The 25,324-nt window shown below is 36.9% G+C and overlaps 1 protein-coding gene across 10 annotated transcripts; it reads left to right on the forward strand.

Annotated features, from left to right (window-relative positions):
* Window positions 1-1,646: 1,646 nt before the first annotated feature.
* Window positions 1,647-24,046, forward strand: LOC104894761 (hypothetical protein). 10 transcript variants are annotated; one of them, XM_010681069.4, is made up of 20 exons: window positions 1,647-1,800; window positions 1,879-1,941; window positions 2,383-2,684; window positions 2,807-2,902; window positions 3,068-3,283; window positions 4,311-4,406; window positions 4,703-4,900; window positions 7,135-7,254; window positions 9,142-9,321; window positions 13,840-14,064; window positions 14,168-14,424; window positions 15,302-15,402; window positions 15,530-15,745; window positions 16,386-16,613; window positions 16,719-16,810; window positions 16,887-16,980; window positions 20,784-20,876; window positions 20,952-21,865; window positions 21,940-22,054; window positions 22,128-24,046. In XM_010681069.4, exons 3-20 carry the CDS (start codon window positions 2,518-2,520, stop codon window positions 23,868-23,870), a joined length of 5,151 nt encoding a protein of 1,716 aa, XP_010679371.2. In that variant the 5' UTR covers window positions 1,647-1,800; window positions 1,879-1,941; window positions 2,383-2,517; the 3' UTR covers window positions 23,871-24,046. The 10 variants fall into 10 exon arrangements, with proteins under 10 accessions (XP_010679371.2, XP_010679374.2, XP_010679372.2 ...); XM_010681072.4 differs by having other exon boundaries at window positions 3,086-3,283; XM_010681070.4 differs by having other exon boundaries at window positions 2,434-2,684.
* Window positions 24,047-25,324: the final 1,278 nt, after the last annotated feature.

Raw genomic sequence — 25,324 nt, forward strand, 5'->3', positions numbered from 1 at the left:
GTGCTGGGTGGGGTCAAGCTGACCCTCGTGCCGGCCCAACCCATGCTCACCTCTAGGTGACACCTAAAATCAAAAATAGAAATGATTACTTGCTACACTTTCTTTGTGGAAAGTTTCATATTACTTGCTACACTTCTTTTTTGGGCAATAAACTCTTTCTATCTCTCTCCTCCCACATGGGTCTCTTTTCTTTTTACTCTCTACCTCTCTCTTCTCCAAAATTTGCCTAGGAGTCCGTGAATTGAGAAGTGTAGCGAGTAAAATGAAATGGATGAAGTATATCTCAATCATTTATGACTACTTGTACAAGAAAAAAAAGAGCATCATGGTCGTATATAATCACCCTTTTACTTTCACATCTGCTAAATGGTTATCCGCTCCTTTTCACTTTTCCTTATTATTTATTTACTAAGGGTGCGTTCTCCTCAACTTTAAAATTAAGTTTCAGGTCCAATAAATTCAGATAAGTTGCAATAAGGTCCAATCAGGACAATAAGTTTCAATCAGGTCTAATAAGGTCCAATAAGTTGCAATCAGGTGCAATAAGTTCCAATAAGGTGCAATAAGTTCCAATCAGGTCTAATAAGGTCCAATAAGTTACAATCAGGTATAATCAGGTCCAATAAGATCCAAATAGTCAATGTTCAATAAACATTTGTATTATTGTCCATTATTTTATTATTCATAATTTCATATCACTATTAACTGATTATGTTATTATTAGGATTTTAATTAAAGTACCACAATGATTATATAGTATTATATTTATATTAGTGTCAATTATTTTATTAAATATTTGTATTATTGTCTATTATTTTATTATTCATATTATTATTAGCTGATTATGTTATTATTAGAATTTTTTATTAAACTACCACAATGTATAGTATTATACTTGTATTATTATTGTCTATTATTTGATTATTCATATTACTATTAGCTTCACGTAAATGAAAGCGGAGTGAGAATTTTTCATACATGCCAATTTTTAACTTGTTAGCAATAAATATTAATTAACTTTTGATTTTCCACTAGTGCTCTATAAAATCAAAACAAGGCTATTAGATATACTAGTGGTGAAAGTTATGTATAGGCAAATATATAAATAGTAATTTTTTTTGTTAAATTAATTATCATAAGAGATAATTAATAATATTTTTTTAAAAGGACGAATTTTAATAATTATTACTTCATAATAAATTTTGAGGGGTAGTATTTACGCTAGGGGTAATATTTATGTTATTAATGGTCAATTTTTTTTGTCTAATAAGGTCAATTAAGTTTCAATCAGGTCTAATAAGTTTCAATCAGGTCCAATATGGTCTAATAAGTTTCAATCAGGTCCAATAAGGTATAATAAGTTTCAATCAGGTTAATAAGTTTCAATCAGGTCTAATAAGTTCCAATCAGGTTCAATTAGGTCCAATAAGTTGAATCAGGGCCAATCAGGTTTAATAAGTTCCAATAAGTTCAGTTCAGATAAGTTTATGGCCAATAAGTTGAAGAGAATGCACCCTAAGTCGCAAGAAGTATATTTTATATCCAACCATCTTAATTATCTAGGTCAATCGTAAATTGAATTGAACAAACTTATCCAACATCACTAACTCGTATATTAAGCTATTTCTAATTAGATCCGAACGAGCTTGCAAAATCAGATCAACTTCTTCCATCCATAGCCCCTACTCGACAGAACTCATGAGCCATGGACTTGGTTCACCTTCACGACAATGCTTGCGGGCTACCAAAAATGTACTGGCGAGTAGTTAAGATTGAGGTGCTCTAAACGATAGGTTACAGGTACGCCGAACGTGTTTAATCGATTCAAGCCTGAATTATTTCCCTCACTTTAATTTTCCTCCTAAACTTGGTTTCCAGTATTCTTCCACTCGATCTGAGTAGTGAGCACTCAACTGCTGTTGAAACTTCGTCTTCTACACTGTATGTAATGATATTCCGCCTTTTTTCTCTCCGCGAACTATAATTTTTTCCTCTCTTATTCAATTTATGTGTTTATTTCGTTATGAAATCACTAAAAACCTGTGATTTGTCTTCGCTAATTGTTCAATCTGTTAATTATGGGATTAGGTTAATCTATACTCGAATTTCGTTTGTTTCTGATTGTAGGTTTATGTTAGCTGAATTTATAGTTCTCATCAGTTTGATTATCTATGGAAATTTGTTCAATTTTTGATTTTTCAGGATCAGCTTTAATTACCTCTGAAAATGTGATTACATATTACTTTCTAAGCTATTTTGTGCATTTTTTGTTTTGTTTTATATTGCTAATTTCTGGAAATTCGGCTGTTGCTATGAAGCTTATGTATAAAATCGGGAATTTCAGTGTGTTGTCTTATTAATATACTTATTTTTGATATTCAGCTATTGGAACTTCTTTGCACTAGCTGAATATTGAAGAATCTTCGATTTTAGGTCAGGAAAGCGGGCGTTGCTGGTTACTGAAGATTCTAACTAGTAACTTAACTTTCTTTTATAGAAGAGAGGGAGGTTTTAAGAATGTCCTTTGGATTTGGGAAGAATTCTGGACCTACAGCTCCACCAAGTGGGCCAACCCCTTTTGGTTACTTCCCGCGTCCTCCATCGCCTACTCCTACTCCTACTCCCTCTCCTTCTCCCTTTCCTGTATCGGACTTTCCTGCTGCTCCTAGATTTCTGAGCCCGAGGTAGTTCTCTCCTTTTTTTTGTCAATGGTGAAAAACTTCACCTTTTGAGATAATTGTTGACTTCAAGGTTTTCTTATGCACCATATTATAAAATTGTATTGACATATTTTGTTCTACGGTAGGACCTTTGATGTTCATGGGCAAATACGATCACCTTCTTTTCTTAGTAATGCTCACTTAGAAACAAGTCCATCTCAACCGTATGATGGACCAATTAGGTAAGCTCATATTGTTGGTAATTGTATTTGTTAGTGGCTTTATTTTCTCCCCTTGTATGTTGTTCTTTGAGAATAAGAACATTATTTGTCTTAGAACTTGGTATCAAAGCATTGTCTAGGATTTGGGTTTATTTGATTTAGCTGTTTACCTTTTTATGTGCTTAGAACTCCTTGTTTACATAGGGGTGATGTGCAAAATCCAGTAACTGAAGATTTTGGTAGCCAAAGTCAGAAGAGACCTTTTCCATCTGCTTCCCAAGATTTTGGATCAAGTATACCTTCTAAAATTCCACACTTTCAGAACTCCGGAAGGTCAAGATCGTCTCCTATTCAGTATAACGAAGAGTTTCTGCAGAACCCTGGTGGTGCTATCATGGAAAGGTTAGCTTGTTTTTTTCCCCCTTTACGCAGTAGATATTTATCTCCTGAAGTGAGTGGAATTTATGTAAGGTTTATTTCAGTAGTTTGATGATAGTTTTGAGGGTGCACTAAGCTGCTGTCCTCCTGGGCCCCCTATAATTGCAAGAAAAACTATGCTTATTGATTGCAGAAGTGGTGGCATACGTTTGAACTTTGAAGATACCTGTACACTTTATAAATGTGAGGCAGTGGTTTTCTTTCAACATACAATCCCCTACCAATTCCCAAATATCTGCAAATTAGAGGAACGTTCTTTTTCTTTCTCACTCAATATGAAATCGGGTCTAGGTCTTCTTGCATAACTTGAGTCTTGCACTTAAATCAGATTGAATCACAAGTAAGATTAGGCGGTTCTCTAATTCAGAATCATGGTGCTGTATGCCCATTATATGTATTGTACCCAGAGAAAATACATTTCTCCTTTACAGTTTTTGATGTCTTTTTTTTTTTGAAGTGCAGTTTTTGATGTTGTAGCACTTCTTTTATCTCATTTTTTGGCGAGATGGAATTTATGCGTTAATCACCTTGTAGTCTTATCGAGATCCTTAAACACCCCCTCGGCCCTCCTGTTGGTCGGTGCATCTTTTGTTTTTCGTTCTAAAAAAGATCACATTGTTGGGGATGTTCTCTAACATAAAATTAACTTTATTCTCTGTGCAAAAATTTGTGTTAGTTTATGACTTTTGACCCATTTTTTTTTTTTTTTTAAGAACAAAAAAGCAAATTGCAAGTGGGTTTTGTTTTTTTAATAATCTACTAGTGAGAGCAGGATGTTACAACTTTCAAAGTCATACTTTCCTATATGATTTATTTTGACTCCATATCCTTCTCCCTTTTCTAACTGCTATCTCTCTGCTGGTCCCCAAATTTAGGGCACTAGTTATCTTTTGCCTTTTTTTGTCTATGACTCTATAACTCGAGCTTTCAAAAGGAATTGGAATTTGGTTATATCACAGTCATTATTAACAGAAATTTTCTTCTATTGTAGGGCCTTCAATGCTCATGGGAGAGCAAAATCGCCTTCCTTTCTTGATAATGCACGTTTAGGAACAAGCTCATCTCAATCATATGCTGCACCAATTAGGTAAGATTATTTTTCTGGTGCTTTTTTTTGTTGATGTTGTTATATGAAAATAAGAGCATTGTTTGTCTAAGGAATGTAACCAAAGCTGTGTCTGGGTCTCTGGGATTTAGGGTATTTTTCCTGTTGATAAGGTGCATCAATGATGAATAAAGTAATTATGCCACAACTTTACCTATGAGTTTCATATATGTATGTGCTCCCATAATATTTGGGGTGTCGTCTTGATTGGGAGCAGCGTCTAATTAGTGGCCATTTTCTTTTCCTTTTCCTCTGCATATGGCTCGTCATTTACAAAGGGGTGATAAGCAAAATCCAGTAAATGGAGATATTGGTAGCCAAAGTCAGAAGAGACCATTTCCATCTGCTTCCCAAGGTCTTGGAGCAAGTATGTCTTCTAAAATTCAACACTTCCAAAACCCGGAAAGGTCCAGATCACCTCCTATTCAGTATAATGAAGATTTTCTGCAGGACCGTGGTGGTGCTATCATGGAAGGGTTAGTTTGTTTTGTTTCTTTACTGCGTGAGATTTTTCTTCCATGTAACTAGTGCGTTTTATCTAAGGTTTTATTTCTGTTGTTTGATGATAGTTATGAGGTGCATTAAGCTCCTGCCTTCCTGGCCCACCTGTAATTGCAAGATAAATTGTGTCTATTAATTGGCAAATGTGATGGCACTTATTTTTGAAGATACATGTACAATTTTATAAAAATGAGGCAGTGCTTTTCTATTAAGTGTCTAACACCCCCCTCTCTGTGCAAGTAAGAGGATTGTGCTATACATCATGTGATATCGGATCTAGATTTTTTTTGCATAACTTGACTCTTGCAACTTAAATTAGATTGAATTACAAAGAGGTGGTCTGCGGTATCGAGATCATGGGTGTTGTATGCCCATCAAATTTATTTTAACAGTGAAAATTTTATTATTCCTTGACACTTTTTAAATTATTTTCATTTTTCCTTTTTTTTCTCCTCACAAGTGAGATAGATTCTATATTGGTGATCAATGAGACACCAAGGTATGCCACCTCTGTACAATATCAAATTCTTTACACTAAAGGATTACCCTGTCATTTATTTTGACATATGTCTTCATTAGTCTCCTTATAATCTCTCAATTAGTTAAGAGTAAGGCTGTGTAATGTGTGTATATCTAGACCTTCATATATCTCACATTTAATGCTATCCATGCGGGGTTCTTACTTCTTCATATGCTATCAGATTTCTGAATTTCCAACTTCTGAGTAATAAGATTTAACCCTTGAGCAATCCAAGCCTTTTTCTTTCTTCCAAGCCCTAACTTCAAGTTGAACTTTTAGAATTGAACATAACTTGTGCAAACGAATTCAAAATAATTGCAAAAGTGTAAGGAGGACATGTGAAAAGGTGTGATCATTGGTTCTTTCTCATTCAAGTTGCATATAGTTACAAGACATTAATTTCTTCTATTAATCAGATCTTATGGACAGAAGGTGAGACAATGATGATTTTTCCTACAAGCAAGTGGCCGATACTGTTAATAGTTGAACAAAGTTTTGTCACATAGCAAACACATTGAAGTTTTTTATTCCGGCTCAATCAATTTTATGGTTCTTTTTTTTGTTTTGTTTTTGTTTGTGGGTAAAAGCTATGATATCAATGCAACATATATCATTGATTTCATTTTCCCTTGGGTGTCCTTATTGTCAGCATTCAACAAAGCTCCAAAAGCAACTTTGTCCATAGAGCTTCATTCATAATGCTGGATTGTTAGGACGTTATACTTGTTTCCAGTTTACCCAATTCAGTCTCTTTGCTTAGCTGTTGGTAGTTCCTCCAATTTCTTCTTATTTTGCAAGCAATTCTTAGTCTCTTACTGAGGGGTAACATAGTAAACTAGAAATATTCTCATAGTTAGGAGAACCTCATCGAAACAAGAATTTAGTTCTTCACCTCAAAAGTCTCTCATGAAGCATCTCCATGATTACCTGTTAATTCCAGTAATTCTATTGTCAAAGTAATAGTGTTGAAGGGAAGGCTGCCTTGATGTCACTCTCGTAAACTGGAGAAGAAATTTTATGGTCCCAATTTACTAATTTGGAAAACAAACAGAAATAGAGAGCATCAACTGTGCACATATTCCATTTAGTTAAAAATCATCAGATGTGTAGCTGTCAAAAGTTTACAAGCGTTCTCTATATTGGTCATGCGTGGTGACTGCTTTGCTTGGTTTGTATTTGAGAAGGAATAATGTCTTCATCACTTGTTAGTCTTATCAAGATCCTTAAACACCACCCCTTGGGTGTTGGGTGCATCTTATGTTTTTCCTTCTAAACGAGATCACATTGTTTGGGGATGTTTCTCCAGCAGAAAAGTAATTTTTTAGTTCATGCAAACAGTTGTGTTGGACACTTGGACTATTGATTTTTGGCTTTTAAGTCTTCTTTAGTTTATTACAACAAAGCAATTTGCAATAAGGTTTTGGTTTCTTAACTGACAAAATCGGCACTTGTCTACTAGTGAGAGCAGGATGTTACAACTTTCAAGTCGCACTATTATGTTTCTGTATGGTTAATTTTATCCCCCCTGTTGTATGAAAGCTGAATTTGGAGTTATTCTCTGTTTAATTTTCTTTTTGTAAGACCTTATAATCAATCTCTTTTTTATCCTCTTGAAAATCTGAAAAGCTGTATATTCCTTTCCGTATTTTGTGTATATTTCCTAATTTCTATTGTTTCAACATGGTTTAGCAATGCAGATATGGCCTCTGGTCTCCATGACTACACACAGAGAAGGCAGTCACCTTCTTCAGCTGCTGCCGTCAGTCATTCTATAATCAATCCTCGACTCTCATGGAGTAAATCTCAAAGGTCAATCTTGGCTCTGTATGCAGTGTGTTATTTTGTCCATTCTTTGATGAGTTTGAAGTCCTTACCTGGCTAGTTTTAGAGAAGTGGATGGTGCCTTACTGTTTTCTTAACCTTATCAAAACGTAGATAGCTTGGAGATGTTCCCTTTGTTCATGAAATGTGTTCCAATAGTGTCCATCTTGTTTGATGAGCACAATCTTAGATTGTGGAGTTTTCTTTGTCGAAGGAAACTATGTATTAAAGCTGATAGAAGGGATTGTGATGGATTCTTCTTCTTGTTTCGTGCACTTGAGCGAGGTGCTAAGGTTTGGGTTGCATAATGTACTGGGTTTTGGTTGACTTGCAATTTTTTTTAGTAATCTCTCCTTATTCAATCCCCTTTCTGCTGTTAAATTCTTTTGGATAGAGGAAATCTCTGCAATGTCATAATGGTCGAAGATTATGTCTGGGTGACGGTTTATAATAGAATTAGCTTCATTATATTTTGCAGAAGAGGAGACCTTTTCACTGCTTCTCTGGGTATCTGTTTGTTACGTTGATTGCATATAGTGAGCATCTCGTTTCGTATAAGGTCGAAGTTGTTAGGCATTTTGGGTTGAATTTTGTGTGGCTACAGCTTTTGAGTCATTTTCTTCAGCTTCATTATAGATGTTTTGGTTGCCCCAAGTAAGACTGGGATCATGGGAGTATGGCGAGGCTACTGGTATAGCTGGGGTAATCAGCCTCGCCAAGCATAGACAGTTCTTTTAGGAGGTTTGACAATCTTGTCTTAAGAAGGCTTGCTGATTGGTTCAGGCTGGGATTTGGTGCTGAGGGAGATGCTATTCATGCATGGGAAAATCTCCGCTCAGACAAAGTTAGGTTTCTTTGGGTGAAGCTCGCAATGGTTGTCATTTTTCATGTACCAGATATGCAATCAGTAGAGCTACATGAAAGTACATGCAATCAGTAGAGCTACATGAAAGTCATAATTTGAGGATGATGCTAGTTATATACAATTGCAGGATGTGTTCTCTTTAATTCACAACTACGAAGTCAATCTGGTATCCTTGGGCTTGGTTACTTCTACGGTTCTACCACTGCCAGGCTGGAGCTAACAGGGAATATCTCACTTCCTATTCTTTTGTCCTTGATCAGCAGAGTGCCAGAATGTAAATTTTAGGGGGAGAATGTAAAGTCTACTTCCATTGTCTTTCTTAGAATGAAAAAAACATGACAGGAAGCATCATAATCTGGTACTCTCTCTGTCCCTAAATAATGGGTCCCATCACGGTTTATGGTTGTCCTCTAATAATAGGCTATTAATGATATCCTTGAGAAGAATGCAAAAGAAAGATTATTCTCGTAAAGAGGGTGTAAAATTTTTAAATAGTGAAGGATAGTTGTGGTTTTTTTAAAACACGGTCCCTTAAATGAACTGCGGTCAAATGTGGCCTATTACGTAGGGAGGGAATAAATTATGTAGGCTAGGGTGGTAAGTAAGTTTAGCTTATTCTTCTTTTCTAGGTGTTTCACCTTTCATTTTTCGGTGAGGACCTCTTGTCTTCGTGCTGTACTTCTTTCTTCTGCATTAGGAAAATTTCTTTATAGAAATAATATTAGGGCGCATTAATCTGTATATGATTATGCATATTGCTTATATTATGCTGTTAAATTTGTCAAGTGGTCTGCACAGAATGCATACTTATTTCATTGGAGGTTTTACATTAATTTGTGTGCATCTCCAAAGGATGGTTGGTTCCCCATAATTTTCCATGCTTATTTTTATTTGTGCAATTGATGTCGTTAGTGGCTATTAATTTTCTGGTCCTGGCTGTTTGGTTTTGGACTCCTTGGTTGTTATTACTATATTGTCGCTTATGCTGATGATTCTTTTCTTTCTGATAGACCTGCTACAAATTCTCACACTTGGGTTGCCCCTGGAAAATCTGGTAGCCGCAACACTAGTCCACAGAACGAAAAAACCATTTCCCCGACGAAAACTGTTGGTAGTTGGAAATCAAAAGAATTGTCCTCTGAGGATGATTTTCAGAGGAATTCCTATGCTCATGGAGATGCGTTTAAAAGGTGACGGAGTAAAAAAAAAATTGTGTCTTCTTTCTTTGCATCTTTGTCTGAGAATGATCAAGCTATCTGTCCTACTGCGATTGTAATGTACTCCATTGTCTTTTTATCCTGCTTTCTCCCCCTTCCTATAAAGAAATAAAAAAATAATACTGCTGTGCCTCGTTTGACCAACTAGATTCAAATCAATTGAAAGTTGACCGTGGATCCACCTATTTTCCGAGTCTAATAAAATTTTATAGATTTGATATAATTCTGGTTGCATGTATTTTTATATTACAAATGATAAGCTTTCCTTTTAAAAAACCCTTTTGTAGCAGGTTCTGAACTCCATTGGATTTTTGGCAGGAAAAAGCATTGAGTTTTCTGGGGTTTTCTTGACAGATTTTGTAGGTGTTTGATCAATCTTCCTCTTTATTTCCCCCCTATCTGTCTTCTATTTTTTCTTTGTATAGACTTCACATGTTAATATACGCCAGTTGTATACTACTCCGTCCCATATTATCTTCCCCATTCCCATTTTGTTACTTTTACAGAGTAATATCGAGTGGGTAAGTAGTTTTGTCTTTTCAGGCGTGGGGTAGGAGAAGAGGTAGAGAGAGTTTGTTGGAGACCATGTCAGCTAAATAGGAAATGGAGCAATCTTTGAGGGACAAGCTAAAAGGATATTGTGTGAAGTCTGAACTCTTGAAAACAATATTGTTGGTGCAGACCTTCACTCAGAAAATAGTATTCTTTTGTTTGAAACTGCCTTGAAAGTTGAAAGTCTTTTATGGCTTGAAGCTTTATAGATATGTAGAATCCATGTCAGAAGGTTGATGCTTTTGCCGGTGCTGGGTTCTTATCTAAGTGCATGGAAGTGCATCTAAAAGGTCTCCCTTTTTCTTATTACCTTGGTTGAGTTTTAGCCATTTAGGTGGTATAGGGGTTGATGTGGACTTTTGACGATTCTTATGCAGGAGAGTGTGTTCTTTCTCTACAACTTCATTACTTATCTAGTTATGTGCCTTGACCATGCTGGCATGTTCCTGATTCACTGCTCATTTGGGAAGGCCACAGCCACACCTCTAGGAAGTATGAGTCTTCATTGAGAAGAAATTTAAAAGACAGGGAATTGGGTGCTATGACCCCCCTATTAGGCTCCCAGATTCTTCTGTCTTCTGTGATATTCGGCTTGAAAAATCTAGTTTGTCGATTCTTCAGGCCAATTTCTGGTAAATTCTTCTAAGAACATTACAAAATACACCAAATCCTGTATAATTCAACTTCATTTGGGAGGAAGGTCTCTCTGAAGGTCTGGGTTACTCCAAGTTGCCAGCTATCTTGCTATTGCATTATATCTATGTCTAACGCATATCGGGCTTCTTAAATGAGTATGCTTTGGGTTTCATCCTCCAATTATTATAAAACATATAAAAGCTTTCCAAATCCATGTCATATATAATATATGTCTAACGTGTCTTCTAAAGAGTTAGAACAGACGTATATATCTAGAATAGATTGTGCTTAAAAGTAAAAGTCACAGGAACTACAACTAGGGGTGTTAAGTGGATTGGAATTTGCCAAATCCAAATCCAGTCCAAAGTTTTTTGGACTCGAGAAATTGAGTCCAAGTCCGATCCAAATATTTTTTTAGTCCAGTCCAGCCCGATAATTCTTTCTTGAGTCCGAATCTAGTCCAATCCAGTCCGATTATTATATTTTTTTCCCCCGATTTAGATACAATGATTCACAACGTTTTCTCATAATTGAATTTGACAAATTAAGCTCATTATATCTATTCCATAAAATAAGTCACATATATCTTTTATATTATATATATATAAAAATATTAAATATATATACATTATATATATAAATATAAATATTTTTGGACTGGACTTATTGGACTCCAAAGGGGTGAGTCCAAATCCAGTCTGAAAATATTTGGACTCGAAAATTTGAGTCCGAGTCCGAGTCCAGTCCAGTCCGACAAGTTTGGACTGGATTGGATTGGACTCTGGACTTTTCGCAGTCCGCTTACACCCCTAACTACAACGTGGTAAGAGAAACAAAATACCATATATAGCTTTCTTTGCTACTAAGACGGGAAATGTTACCAGAACTTCGGTTATTATAAACTATTGGGCTTAATTAAGGTAACTTGATTGATCACAGGGGAAAGGAAATAAGATCCTTACTCAAATCTATGCAAGAAAAAAGAATTTGAAGTTAGTAATTAACTAGGATATCCATGGCCTCGAGAAACGTTTTCATTATTTTTATGTACGTGTATCACCTAGGTAAAGTATAACAGGCACAGGGTGTGGGTTGGACTCAGGAAATTAATTGGACACAGCTCATTCATATACTACTTTAAAAAACCTTAGATCTTAAAATTGAAGCATCATTTGACAATGAAATTGAATGGCATGTTAGGGGCCTTAGAGCCTTTAATGTGAGAGAGATGGACCCCCCGGTGGTTCTGTTGCCGTCAATTTTTTTTGGGGTTGGCAGAGAAAGACCAACAGGCAGGTGTTAGTGTTACCTATGGATGATTATGGAGCAAAGGAAGATTTATTGCCTAGTTGGGGTGGAGAAAGAGGGGGGGGGGGGGTTGACTGATGAAACTATAGTCTGGCAGTTTTTTTTTCAATTTAACTTATTTCCTTCTTTACTTTCCTCTTCTACTTTCATATCTTTACATTTTCTTCCTTTGATAAAGAAGAAGCAATATTCTTTTTCTAAAGAAGATTTTTTCTAATTAAATTATTGATAGTTAGTTATAAATTAAAAATTACATAGTCTCCCTATCACTGTTAAAACTTAACATAAATCAGATGTTTTGGGGGCATCAGGGGCACTTTTTCTACATAAGACTATTGTAATCTACTTAATGAGTACTCTGTGCAGAATCACATACTATGTAAATACCCATCAAAGTCATTCCTTTTCACATTAATACTTCTTTTAAATATGATGTTTCCCCTCAAAAGAAGAAAAAAGTAATATGATGTTATAAAGGATTATTGTTTGTTATATACTTTTCATAGAGAAACTTTAGAAGAGAACAATACAAGTAGAGGCGAGCTTTGAGGTGCTTGAAGAGCCTTTTGGGCATCTAGACACTGTTATGTTCTTCCTTCCCACTGCCTCATGCACTTCTTCCGTACACTAACCCCTCCTATATGATAATTTCCTAAATTGAAACTTATCAACTGTACTATGTCTTCCAACTAAATTTTCCCATCTGTCAACAAAAAAAAAAATCCCATCTCAAACTATTGGATTCATACTGTAGTAAGATACCTGTATCCAAATTCACATTTCCCTTTCTCTTCTCCCTCTTTTGAGGACAGCTTTGTTTCATTCTATACTCTTCAATCGAAATTTCAAATGAATTTTTTTACCTCTAAATTTTTTTCTGTAGTCAAGGTATGCTGCAGTATGTCTTTTATCATGTAGGGCATGCTAAGTTGTAGCTACATGCTTATTGCTTGTTGAGTGCTTTTTCTTTTAGGGTGGGGTGAGGTGAGGTGAGGATTAATCCTGGCCCAAGGCCTGGTACATCATGTATTTCCGCTTTTTGAGCTTGTTAAGCTTAGCCCTTACCACAATAGGAGGCTACACTAGGGGGGCGGGTCCTCAAATGCCATTAAGCAAGAATTAGATAAATTATTAAGTTAAGGTAAATGTATTTAGCTAGAAAATCTGGCATATGTGTTGAAAAAATCATTATGGATTAACTAAACATGGTTTTTCGGGTAGTAGCATATGTCTAAGTGATTTTTTATGTTTCATTGATAGATAGAGACTATTTGCTGTCACTTTAGCAAGGAGTACTGCACCCCACAAACTCGGAGAATGGACTTTGGAGGTAGCTATTCCTGGAGTAGTTGCAGGGGAACTGGATCACAGCCTCTGTACAGGATAAGATTACGTAAGATCTGTCTTGAACAAAGGAAAATAAGCTTTTGACCAGAACCAGAGATATTCATCAGATGATGTAGTTTCTAGGAATTTCCTATTTTATGTAATTATGAGAATGATAATTTGCCTCATCTCAACAAGGATAGTAAACTTTGCTCATCATCTTAATAAAACAAAAATTCTGTAACTCTCATAGTTCATTAGGGTTATCTTATCCTCCTAGGTCGGGATTTTATATTCATCCTAAGTTTCTTCAACTCCAAGGACGTATCACTCAGGAGAACAGTTCTACTGTCTCGGGAAGGGGTGTCTAATCTGTCTATAAACTGCTATTGAGTTTTAAATATAAATTATAGTGAATCACCCTTCTATCTCTTCTTTTACTGTATATGCTTTCCCCGTTCCTAAGCTTGTTTTCTTTGTCCACTTGTTTGCTTGTTAATCTATGTCCAGTTAGTATTGTACTATTGTTTTCAATTGTTTGATGCTGTGGATAGAGTAATACGTATATGAGGGAAGTACTTGTATTGTTTTATTTCAGATTTTCTGTATTGCTTCACTCATCCCTTCTGTGCTTTTGCTGGTGAATCTCACTCTTAAATTTCTTGTCAGGCCCTCGTCATCTCCTCCCAATTCGAGGAGTGAGACCAGTGGTGTCCGAATGCCTGATGTACATATTAATCAGAGATTGTCTTCATCTACCGACGGAATGAATGGTGATACTTATATGAGCAAGCTTGCAAGCCACTCTGTTTCAAAACGAACTAGATCACCTACTTCTGCTGTTGGCCCAATCGTTCAAATGAACTCTAGTACCACTGAAGATGACATTGCTAGGTACAAATATTACGTTCGTTACACTATTGTCAGTAGTTTTCAATGCCTTTAATTTTCTAAAATACTCTTTGGGGTGTAATCTTTGCTTGCTTTGCTGATTCAGAGAAGAACAGGCCAAAGCAAAGCGGTTAGCTCGCTTTAAGGTTGAGCCAGTTGAAGGTGAACGAGGTGATTCTATTCAATATGGTCAAAATGTCACGGAGGGAAGAGTTTCTTTGGTGAAATCTGGTCGTATGGCTGTGGAAAAACAGAAGTTTCCAGGGGATATTACTCCGGGATCAATGGAAAGCCAAGATCTTGATAATGAAGATTTGCAGTCAAGCAGTGCTATTGTGGGGCTGTGTATTGATATGTGTCCTGGTATCTCCTAAACCAATAGATAAACTCTTCAGCAATATTCATAGAGTTGTTGACATCCATCATGCTTCTGGCTGTCTCATGTGTGGATGGCTGATGGCTCATCTGCAGTTTGTGAATTGCTCTAACTCAGCTTTCCTCTATACTTGGTTTTCATGTGTTCATGCTAAAACTGCTGAAATCTTTCTTTCCTTCTCATACTTTCATAGATGCTGATGCTGTCAATCTCACCTGCCTAAACCCCAACCATGGCATGTAACTTTTCAGTAAGAAACTACCTGGATTATCTTTAGAAAACTTGGTGAATAATTTTTTTTGTTGTTGGGTGGTAGGGGTGGATGAGGATAGGTTATTGGTTTAACTATTAAATTGATAAGGTTTTCTTTCCTGGTAACCTGCCAATAACCCATTCTCATCCAGCCCTCCCCCCTACAACAAAAAGAGGAAATATTACTCACCAACCTTGCTAAAAATAATCTGTCGCGAAATATACGTACCCATATTTTCCCACCGCGACGTGCATTTCATGTCATTTCCTGTAGCCCTGCTTCTATTTGTCTAGACGTGATCTATGTAGTTTTCTCTCAAAAGTTGCATGCAATGGTTGGGATTTAGGCAGGTCAGATTGATTAACAAACGGGAAGGGAAAAAAATTGATTTTTGTTGCTTTAATAGTGGCATAAGGGCTAAAACTTTTGATGTTCAGCTTTTTGAAGCAACTTATTTTGCCGGTTTAATACTTCAATTTGACTTTTGTTGCTTTGAGAGTTTTTTTTTTTTTCTATGCTTCTATCTTATTCAACTTAATAGTCTTTTACTATACAAAATGCAACTTGAAAAGGTATCTTAAGTTTAAGTATCTCTCTTGTGTGATATTCAGTGTCAGAGAGGGGTGAACGAGAAAGGAAAGGGGATCTTGACCAGTACGAGAGGCTGGATGGGGATAGAAATCAGACTAGCAAGACACTTGCTGTTAAGAAGGTAATGCCTGCTATGTCTCGCAAGCAAGTTGCTGTTAACAGTACTTTCTGATATATACGATGTTCAGTGGATTAGACCAATGCTAACATCTAAAAATGGGTCTTTGTTCTGTTTCTTTGTTTTGCAGTATAACAGAACTGCGGAAAGGGAAGCAGAGTTAATTCGCCCCTTGCCAATCTTGCAGAAGACAATGGATTATCTTCTAGGGTTGTTAGATCAGCCTTATGATGATAGGTTCCTTCGCTTGTATAATTTCCTGTGGGATAGGATGAGGGCAATACGAATGGACCTGAGAATGCAACACATCTTTAATGATAGGGCGATAAGTATGCTGGAACAAATGGTTTGTATCAAATCCTATCCTAGCACCACAGTTAACTCCAAACATGTTTTATGCAAGAAGATTATTGTGTGCCATTGATGTCAGTATGCCTGAGCTTTTTGCTTTATGAATTGGAGTTGATTCATTGCATCATATACCAGAAGAAGAAACATTTAGGAGATCTTGGCTTCTTCTAAACATATAATAAGAGTTATTATATGATTTAGGCAGAAAGTCAAGATGGACTTAGGACACCTATAGGCAGTGACTTACTTCTGTTGCTGCTTTCCTTTCCTGTGTATGATTGGTCTTACTGTGCTTCTGCAATCTGCATAGACTTCCCATACTGTTTTTCAGTTTTGGAGGCATCCGATATGGAGGGGTGTATCTCCTGCAGTCTTCGATGCTGTGGCTGTATTTTCTTCTTAGCTGTGGTTTTGATTTTTAAAATGGTTCTCGCTACATGTGGTTTTGTTAGTATTTTCCAACTTTTGTTAAGCTCATGTGTTCTTTGTTGCTCTTTTATGTCTCAATGTGCTCTCTCTATTAATTCAGTGTGCTGATCTTTTTCTGGCCCTTCTTTTATTGGTCAGAGAGGCTAATTCGATGACTACTAGAAGTTTCATAATATTTGGATCTAATCCTGATATGTTTTTTTCAGATACGGCTTCACATAATAGCTATGCATGAATTGTGTGAATTCTCAAGAGGAGAAGGCTTTACAGAGGGATTTGACTCTCACCTCAATATTGAACAGATGAACAAAACATCTGTCGAATTATTTCAGATTTATGATGATCATAGAAAAAGAGGAATCTTTATCCCCACAGAAAAGGAATTTCGTGGCTATTATGCTCTGCTTAAACTAGATAAACATCCTGGTTACAAAGTAAGTCATGCATGATGTCAATTCATTTCTTCTCACAACTGCTAACATTTCCTTTTAATTTTTGAACATTATGAAAAAAGTATTTGATTGGAGAATCTCATGCAGGTAGAACCTGCAGAGCTTTCGCTTGATCTTGCTAAGATGACAGCTGAGATAAGGCAAACACTAGAAGTTCTATTTGCCCGTGATGTTGCAAGGTTGTTCCCTGATAAAATTTTTGTTGTGGGTTCATTATAAGAGTGGATAATAACTAGCATGATCTGTGTATTTCAGATCCTGTAGAACTAGCAACTTTATAGCTTTTTTCCGGCATGCGAGGAAAGCAAGCTATCTTCAAGCATGTCTAATGCACGCTCACTTCTCAAAGGTACGAGTTCATTGCTGCTTGTGTTAAATTTAGTCCTTCAAAGCTTCCCAAAAGCTGTTTTGAGTGTTCCCACTTGACACTGTCCTTGTCTGATCAAAACTCTATTGCATACACGAAACTAGTTTTTAGGCCTCGGAGATGTCTTGGGGATATTTTTTTGTTACATTTTAGTAGCTCAAGAATATCTTTTGCGTCCATTAGGCAATGTCCTGCCTTTCTTTGTGGCTTGTCTTTCTATTCAGGATTGCTGATTGCAATCGTTATTTTCTTTACATAATGCCCCGAGTCATAAGGTGGGCACTACGTTCATCATTTGTCATATTACTGCACTTTGTGATTCCCTATGTTATTTTGTTGTCTTACATTTCATGAGATCAAAACGTCAAATGTTTCTATTAAGCTTGTTGTTTCAGTCTTGGTCATGGGTTGTGTTTGTGCTTAAGGAGTCCTCATTGCATTAGAATTTCTTTTCCCTAAAAGGTCGTGTGTGTGTGTGTGTGTATATATATATATATAAGTGAGCTACGTTACTCCGACACCCACTTGAACCCCGCGTGTCGACTCGACACGACGCGCGACACGCCTGGAAATGGGTGTCGATACGCGTATCGAAAAAGTGTCGACTATCGGACACTCATTTGGCGAAAGTGAGAAAGAAACGCAGAGAGAAGAGGGGGGAAAAATCAGATCTAGGGTTTTTTTGTCAAAATTTTCGAACTCTCTAACCTTAACCGAGAAACTAGTCGCCTACCGTCGTCGACCGCCATCTCCGGCAATTCCTCCTTCGCGTTTCGTGCTTCTTCGCATCTGCTGGAGATTTCTGCCATGAAAGGAGAAGTCCTTGCTGTAGAAAGAAGATGATGCGAGAAGAAGATGAAGGGTTTTTACTTTTTTGTGGTCTATCTCCTTCTGTCACTTAATGTACTATACTAGATTTTTAATTTTAAATTCTAAAGAAAAGGAGATGCAGTAAGTACATTTGAAGGGTTTTGACAGCTGTATTTTTTTTTAAAAAAAAGGCAAAAGGTGAGTAGGTGACAACTTTACTCCCTTTTGTTTTTCACAAATTCTTTTTTTTACTCCTTTTTTTTCTAATCTTTGACTTTTCAACTCTTTTAATAACAATTTAGTTATTAAATCAAATATTTTTTTTTTGAATTTCTTAATTTTTTAAATATACTAATTATTACAATTTAACTTTTTTTATCAACATAAGGTGTCGGGAAATTTTTCCCGACACTTTCAATTATAGACGTGTCTATAATATTGGTCAAGACACTCTCTTGACCGTGTCGGAGTATCGGCAAAATTTTTGAAGTAGGGTGTCGGATCCTCCGATCCCTACTTGGATACGACACCCGTATCCGTGTCGGAGTAACATAGTAAGTGAGTTCATGTGATCTTGCCCAATAATGATGTTTTGATGTTTAATAAGTTCATTTGTGAGGAATTCTCCAATTTTTTTCTTGTACCTCTTGAAACATTCTAAAATGTCATCAATTGTAATACTTGACATAGTCTCCTATCTCCAAAAATAAGTTTTATATTCCAAAAGATCTTAGAATGACGCAGAATTCAATATCCTAGAGCAATTCAATTTATTGCAAATTTATTTGTTCATTTTCAAATTAAAACCGTTTTGATACTAAGAATATTTGAAAGAATTGAAATTGAGATTTGTAAAGCTTGTGTCATGTTGAAATTTGTTCCAAGTAAGAGCTTAGCTTGGTGGTAATATTATGTCTAAGGTTAGGAGTTCGAAACCTCTTACACAGTGTCATGTCACCAATACAATAGTTTTTAGCGTTGGAATATGTTAGAAGTAAGAGCTTTAGCTTGGTGGTAATATTAAGATATTTAAAGTAAGAGGTTAGGATTTCGAAACCTCTTACATCGGTACAATCACGAAACGTGTTATTTGACATGAGATGACATGCTGCCCACACATTTTAATACTCCCTCCGTCCCAAAATATAGTTCCCATTTTCCTTTTTTCATGGTAATTTATGCAAGTAGAATCTAAGAGGGATAGTAAAGATTTTTTGTTTATTTAAATAAATATTGTATGGGAAAAGATGATTTTAGGAGAGAGAATGGAGAATAATTGGTGAAAGAGCATTAATTATAACATTTTGGTTGAATAAATAAAGGAAAAAACAACATTCAAAGCAAATAAATGATGGGACACGGTTTTGCTGGACAAATTACGGGAAAATGTGGAACTTATGGAAATGGGAACTATATTTTGGGACACCCAAAATGGAAATGGGAACTTTATTTTGGGATGGGGGGAGTAATATATAGCGTTTTATCCATAATTTATTAGCTTAGGACAGTCGGATAGGGCATGACTCTCTCTCTCCTTTTCTTTCTTCACTTTTGATGTGTTTGTGTGCGCCTTAATATATGGGTGACACCACTTTTGATGAACTCGATACAGCAAACCTGTCCTGAGCATTTGAACATTATTTCAGTGAACCAAGCAGCTTGGGGAGGAAGAGTTGGTAGTTTATTTTATTCTGGTGCACTGAAGAATCTGTGAGGAAATGAGGCCTAATGTAGGATCGATGATCTTAGATTAACATTTTGAAAAGTGCTAAGGATTTTTTGCGAGGAAGCCTCATCTGATTCTGCTTCATTGAAGTTCTAATCACAAAAAGACCACCTGGTGCGAATTCTTCCATGGCCAGAATCTGGGAAGATTTAGATGTAGATAGCTGGAGCTTTAATCAACATGAACTGATAGAGAGACCCATTTGGGCACTTACAACATATCCCAGAGGAGTGATATGGTGGTTTTTGGAAACCTAGTAGTAATAACAGTAAGAAGTTCAATCATAATAAATCTCTGGTAGTAGTGAAAGTAGCTGTAGCAGTGGCAGCAGCAGCAGTTTTCTAAGGCGATGCCGAGATGGAGGGAGATATCGTACATTTCTTCAACTTCGGTTGAATGGAATAAAGAAGTGCTAACTGCTTTAGTGTGCGAGTATGCAATGTGAGGTTCGAATCACTGAAGATCAGATTGTTGAAGTATGTCGCTGCCTTTGGGAGAATATGTCGATTTATACATTGGTCAGATGTTCTAAGATCATTTGTTTTCATATTCTATGAACTCCAAAGGATATTATGCCATGTGGTGATGACATCACATAGAGGACTTGGTTTTGCTGATGCGTAACCGCTTTGAGTTAGTGAGTAGTCGTGGACTCGTGGTGTAAAAGTAATATCTGATTTCTGTAATAAGCAATAATTATACAAAAGAGTTGATGTGACTGAAGCTTGCTTCTTTTGAGATTTTACTGTGTCCAAGTCTGCACATCCGCTCATTTTTTTTGTCTTTAAGATCTCTAAGCTCTGAAAAAGATACAAAATATCTGATTCGTCGAATTTGATCAGTAAGCTTAGTTACTTAAAACATTTCTTGCTTACACAGACTCAATTTCTCAAAGAACTCAAATAGGAAGCTAAAAGCATTCACATGGATGGAAGTTCTACTTTCGATTGGCTTAAATCAATCCATATGCAATTTTTGACTTCATTGATTGCCAGTTGAATTTTTGCAGAGAAAAACAATGAAGAAGGACTTAAGCCTTATTGTATGCAATATAACGATGACGCATATTTTAAATCATGAGAACCTCATTGCTCATTGTATATTTCCAAAGTTGGATTTTCCACTTAAAGTTGATCCCTTATCATTTCCTTTGATTGATTGGATGAATGCACATAAGTTTCCTACCTGGATAACATAATGTGGAGTTTATATTATCCCGTGTGCTGAACTGCTCTGCCTTTTCAAACAGTTGAGAACACAGGCACTTGCTTCTCTACACTCTGGTCTGCAGTATAATCAAGGTATCCCTGTGGCCCATGTTGCCAAGTGGATTGGCATGGAGGTATTTGCTTCATCACTCTACTGCCTTCCTGGTAGTGGTTGATTTTGTTAATATCTTATGTTGTGTATATATCAGGGTGAGGACATTGAGAGCCTCTTGGAGTATCATGGATTTTTGATAAAGGAATTTGAAGAGCCATATATGGTCAAGGAAGGTCCATTTCTGAATGATGAGAAGGATTATCCCACTCGGTGTTCAGCACTTGTTCATAGTAAAAAATCAGATACCATCATGGAGGATGTATTATCATCACATCAAGTCATTCTATTGCCATCCAAGCCGAGACAGGAGCTTCAATCACATAAGAATAGCAAGAATAAGCAAGCAGCGATGCAACCGATACAAACGAAGAGTCCTGTTGTCTCTCATAGTCTGATGGACTTTGAAGCTATCTCATCACCTATGCGTAGCATGCAAGACCAGCCAGTTCTTGAAACATCAAGAAGCATGAAAGTTCAAGCAGATCTTGGAACATCAAGAGATAGTCAACCTTTCACAGATGACCATCACAGTGATGCTACAGGTTTTCCGAAAGATAACATCAATGCTTTCGCAAGCTTCCAAAGTCATAGTAAGGTGGACCAACCATCTCCAGTACTCCCAAATCATGGTTTCCTTAACGTTGGTGCTGGTCAGTTGAGCTCTAGGGATTCTCCACTGAGTTTCTCTGCACAACAGTATTTTCCTCCTGCTAAATCACCATCATTTGGATTGGCAAGGCAGGATAACTTTGAAGGATTTGTTAAAAAACCTCTAGAGATTGTTGCACACTCTGATATAAAGTCACTACAACCTGAACTGGTGTCTGCAAATGTTGAAGTGATAGTACCTGCTTCTGAAGCTGACTCTAGTGATGTGAGTGCACTAGAAGACGTGTCAGTGAAAGATAAGCTGAGAGAAGAAGTTCCTGTACAGAAGGAAGTTGATGATGATGTATCTGATAACTACGATGAAGAAGTTGCTGAGGCTAAGCTTCGGCTGCTGCTAAGGTTATGCTTTTATTTTCTGACAGTCTAATGATGAATAATTGTGGCTTGTATTTACACTCCATTGCTCTATACAGGCTATGGAGGAGGCGCTATGTAAGGAAGAAATATCTCCATGAACAGAACAGATTAGCTGCAAATGCTGCTTTAAGTTCACTCTCTCTGGGGCCACCTATTTGGAGGAACCAAGATGTTAGCTTCACCCTGTCTTCTTCTTTCCTTGATTCCTTTGCTACTATTTGTTTTTAATCTTTCTTTACTGCAGAAACCTACACCTTACCGGAAGTTAAGCATCGATCAAGCTATGAACGAAAGGTCTGAAAAGCACCAGCTGTCATTGGCGAGATGGAATGTCTCCGATGTTGTGGCGAGTAAGCTGGCTGAAATAAATGAGAACTCGAATTGCATATGCTGGAAGTTAATCACTTTTTCTTGGTCGCAAGATGCAAGAAGTGACATGGAAGCAAGGAGTCCTGTATCACATCTATCTCTGGATGATTGGTTACGTTACAAGCTTATTCCTGCAAGTAAAGAGGAAGCTGTGGAGGATTTGGTCATTTCAGCTCCTAGGTTGTCAGTTTGGAGGAAGTGGGCTTCTGATAAATTTGGTGACTTAAGGTGCTACTTTTCTGTTATCGAGGATACACAGCCTGGTGAGAGCAGACTAGTTGGAGCTAATGCTATAATGTTTTCTTTATCAGAGACTCTTTCATGGGACATTCAAAGGGCCCAACTTAACAATCTTGTGACATCATTACCTGCTGGGGCTTGCATTCCTCTTCTAATAATAGGTGGTTCTGGTCAAGGAAACTTTGCAGAATTTTCCTGTAGCATAGTTGATAACCTTGGGCTTAAAGACCTCGATAAGTTGCGGATTGGCAGTTATATGGTAATCTGCTTAAATGAGGGGGGTGATGGGCAGTTCCATGGATATTTTAGCGATCAAAAATTGAAGGAGGGGCTGATGTGGTTGGCTTCTAAATCATGTTCCCAGCCTGTTCTTATTTGCGTGAAAATGCGTGAACTGATTTCCCGTCATTTAAACTCACACTTGGATGCACTTGGCTTCATCCGTGATGAAGTAGGTCCATACCATTGTATCTCAGCCTTCAATCAAGCTTTAGAACAATCAACAAATGATATCATTACTGCTGCTAACACAAATCCAACTGGCTGGCCTTGTCCTGAATTACATTTGTTGGATAACTCTACTGCTGAATTCAAAGTTGTGAAGCAGTTCTTGCCAAGTTCAAGGTGGAGCTCGTCTGAAGAAGTCGAGCCCTTAATATCTGCATTAAGAAATTGCAAGCTGCCGTCTTTTTCTGATGACATATCTTGGCTGAGCAGAGGTTGCAGAAGTGAACAGGATATTGAAAATATAAAACAGCTTCTTGAAGACTGTTTGATCAGATATCTAATCGAGTCTAGTAGTATGTTAAATATACCGATGGCAACCAAAGAAGCTCGTATGATGGTGCAAAAATACAGTAGGCTTGAGCTTCATGACCAGGAATACAAAGTAGTTCCGAACTGGGTGCTCATTTTCCGACGAGTGTTCAATTGGCAGTTGAATACTTCAGCCAGCTTCTCCTGTAAAGCTTATGTCCTAGAACAATCCCTCACAACGTGTAGTCCTCTGGATTTTAGTAAATTGGAAGTTGAACTTCCTAAGCCTCGCTACATTGCTCATCCTTCGTTGGATGAGATGGTTGAGGTTAGTTGCAGCCCAATTGTTTCTAAAAGAGTAAGATCTTCACCAAAAAGCTTTCAGAAAGTGGCAGCAATGTCGTCTGGTAAGAATGCTAGTGGAGTTATTGCTCCCAATTTCTTGGTGGAAAAAAGAAGCCACTTCTCGGAAATCGATGTTGTGGAGGATATACATTCAAGGAAGAATGATGGGACCTTGGTTCGTGAAGATGAAAAGGAAGCTGATAGATTGAGACAATTGTTAAATCAGTGTAATATTTTGCAGGATGAGAATGAGAAAAAATTATCACTTTACTTTTGATTCCTAGGGTTATGTATTCTGAAAATCCTGTATATTCATGATGTATGTTATCGTTAGAGCATTTGTTAGGGCAAGAGCAGAGCCTTTTGTCGCTTAACAGGTTTTGCAATTTTGAAGCAGTCAGTTGTACAAAGACAAGTATAAAATTATTTAATGAAAAGGTTTAATTTCTTTGATTGTTGGTCAACAAATTGAAAAATATAAGAAACTCATATAGTTCGATAATTTACGACTTGAGTTCTTTTTGATATAGGATCAATAATATCCTATAAATATTGAGATTCTACCAAATATTCAGATGGATTATGTGTTTTTGAATTGTAGAATTTTGGATCGTAAGATTTGGACAGAATTCTAACCATGTTTCCAATGTTTGAGCTTGTCAAGGCATGTGGGTTTAGTTGTACTGTTTAAAAAACCCAAATTTTCGCATAGATGGCAAGGAAAGCCGCATCGGTCGTGACCATTCTTCATAGTTATCCTCGCAAGAGACAATGTTTGTTATGTAAATAGTTGGGCTAATCTTTAGAACCAAGCTAATATAACGATGTATAGGGGTGTGCAAAAAGATCTGATCCGATCATCTGATCCCCTCAAACACACAAAAATCATACTAAAATGAACTCAAGGCTACCGTCGTGAATCATACACACATATTTCTCTGGCTAGGAAATTTCTTGTTTTAAAGGATACAAAATTGTTAATTTGTTACTGCAAAATCATCATAAAATCTTGAGTGTAACAACCAATTCGTAAACGTAAAATCTCCAATAAAAAAACACCCCTCTTTTTTCTCTCCTCCGGCTACATTCTCCGTCGAAATCGTTTTATTGTTTTTTACGATTAAATTCTGAATCGGCGAGCTTTTCATACCCTAACACCCTCTATTTTGTTGTTCTTCGAGATTGTGGTGCAAATCTTCTGTAAATTTCTTCAATCTCACAATTTTGTTGTTCTTCTTGGTTGAATATTGTTTTGGCTATTCTTGAAATGAGGGAGGTGGAATGGCATGACAAGTATCTTCGTCTTCTTACACTCTTAGGGTGATCAAAGAAGGTGAGCTTTGCTAGTATTAAAGATCGAGTTTGGAAAAAGTCATAAGAGTGGAAGGAGAAGCTTCTATCAAAAGCCAAAAAGGGGGTGCTAATCAAATCGGTTGCTCAAGCCATCCCAAATTATGCTATGAGTTGTTTCAAGTTGTCGAGTACCTTTTGCCGAGACATTGAGAGCATCATTAGTGCGTTTTGGTAGGGCAGCTCTGGTGCAAAAAAGGGTATACATTGGAAGAATTGGGATTTCATGTGCAGGCTAAAAGAGGAAGGCGGCTCGGTTATCATGATTTAGAAGCTTTTAATGAAGCTCGTCTAGCAAAGCAACTATGGAGAATGCATTGTCAGCCTCGGTCACTGCTGTCTCGAATTTACAAAGCTCAGTACTATCCTCATGCAACCCTT

This window comes from Beta vulgaris, chromosome 5 (genome assembly GCF_026745355.1).
Source record: "Beta vulgaris subsp. vulgaris cultivar EL10 chromosome 5, EL10.2, whole genome shotgun sequence".
NCBI lineage: Eukaryota > Viridiplantae > Streptophyta > Magnoliopsida > Caryophyllales > Amaranthaceae > Beta > Beta vulgaris.

What these genes read in the sequence shown, in the direction of transcription:
- LOC104894761 (XM_010681069.4), top strand. Translation starts at nt 2,518, where the DNA reads ATGTCCTTTGGATTTGGGAAGAATTCTGGACCTACAGCTCCACCAAGT. An exon ending in TGCACGCTCACTTCTCAAAG is followed by an intron (nt 16,981 to 20,783) that starts GTACGAGTTCAT and finishes CTTTTCAAACAG; the next exon opens with TTGAGAACACAGGCACTTGC. An exon ending in AAGCTTCGGCTGCTGCTAAG is followed by an intron (nt 21,866 to 21,939) that starts GTTATGCTTTTA and finishes TGCTCTATACAG; the next exon opens with GCTATGGAGGAGGCGCTATG.